Here is a 1486-nt window from a genome sequence, read left to right as displayed (position 1 = left end):
GTGTTTGATTACTCTGCCTGGCTTTCTCAAGGACCAGGATGTGACACAAAAATCTGAACTATGGAACTGAAAGTGAAAGTAGTCAAACTGAATTTTTAATAAACCAAAATACAGTTTCAAAGCAAATTAATTCAAATTCAAAACTTTAAATTCAGTTTCAATTTAGTTAAACCAATGCATTCAATTTCAAATTATGAACATTCAGATTCAATCTGAGCAATTTAAATTCAATTCCTGTTGGCACAAGATTTATCCCATATTTAGGGGAGCTGTTCCCACCACTGTGTAAAAGCATCCAGCTGCAGCAGTGTGTGTGTGTGTGTGTGTGTGTGTGTGTGTGTGTGTACCAGTGAGCAGGACAGTTCATGGGCTTCAGAGCGAAGGTCTGAGAGCCCTCCGACGTCACGGTGAACATGTTCTTGCCGTAGTGCTCCCAGTGGCCCGAGCGCTCCCACAATGCAGTGCTGTACAGAGTCGGGGTCACGACCTCGGTGAAGCCTCGCCTTCGGTACTCGCTCTGTGAGAGGTCGGGGAGGAAGGATTTGTGTAACAATGAGTAACGGAGCGGGTCGGGCCGTCATTATAAAAGCAGCAGTGACTTCCTGAAGACCGACATGGAGCCGTAAATCCTCGCAACCTGAGCAGCAGGTGGGCGAGTAAACATGTTCACGTTCCTGAGAGAGATTTATGCTCAGTTATTCAGCAAATAAAAAATACATGATGAGCTGGCAGGTTCAGAGCAAATTCTTGATTAGAAATAGTTTATATAACCAAATTATTATCATTATACTGTTAGATATCGTTATTGTTGTTTTATCATTTTTATTTATTATTGGATTTATTGTTAGTTGTTTTTTTTTCCCCAGAGGTCTTCCCAATTAGCAAGACAATCAGGCCACATCTCTCGAACTGCTCATATCAGGATGATCCAGGTATGAAAATGTAGCTTAAAAAGCAAGAATGTGAAAATGTGTTTGATCTGGTTTAACTCTGAAAATGTTCAATAAAGAAAACAGCAGAAAACATTACTGTCACCCATCAAATATATATATTTTCATCAACTGAAATTATTAACGTTTTATGAGTTGGTTGATTATACTAGAGATGTTTATAAAACCTAAAACTCAAACAGATTTGAAGGTCAGATGTACTTCAGTATGGAATAATCTGGATAATGATTGTAAAAATGCTGGCTCAATTACTTTGTTTAAAAGAATGATAAAAGTTAAATTGTTAAAGAAATATGAAATTGTATAGTTTGTATTTGTAAGAGTTACTATTTGAGGAGTTGAATTATTTGTTTAGTTTTATTATTTTTCTGAAAATAATATTTTTTACAAATAGAGGCAAAGATTTTTTTCTTCTTCGGCTACCTTTCATCAGTGTGCATTGTCAATGCAATGCTCACTATTGTGATTCGTTTCCCATCCAAGTCATCTCAACTTTGCCATGCTTCTCCTCCTGCATACTTTGTCCTAGAGCTGCC

At 37.4% G+C, this 1486-nt stretch overlaps 1 protein-coding gene across 1 annotated transcript in view; it reads right to left on the bottom strand.

Annotated features, from left to right (window-relative positions):
- The window catches only part of tars2 (threonyl-tRNA synthetase 2, mitochondrial), a gene marked incomplete at its 5' end in the record, with an annotated part of 22948 nt that overhangs the window by 8394 nt on the left and 13068 nt on the right, over positions 1-1486 (bottom strand). The window contains 1 exon segment of the mRNA XM_014004703.1: positions 348-517. Within this exon segment, the coding sequence (XP_013860157.1) occupies positions 348-517 (170 nt within the window).

This window comes from Austrofundulus limnaeus, unplaced genomic scaffold (assembly GCF_001266775.1).
Source record: "Austrofundulus limnaeus strain Quisiro unplaced genomic scaffold, Austrofundulus_limnaeus-1.0 Scaffold26, whole genome shotgun sequence".
Taxonomy (NCBI): Eukaryota; Metazoa; Chordata; class Actinopteri; order Cyprinodontiformes; family Rivulidae; genus Austrofundulus; species Austrofundulus limnaeus.
Note: the sequence above shows the minus strand (reverse complement) of the source record. Positions and strands in the feature narration are given on the sequence as shown.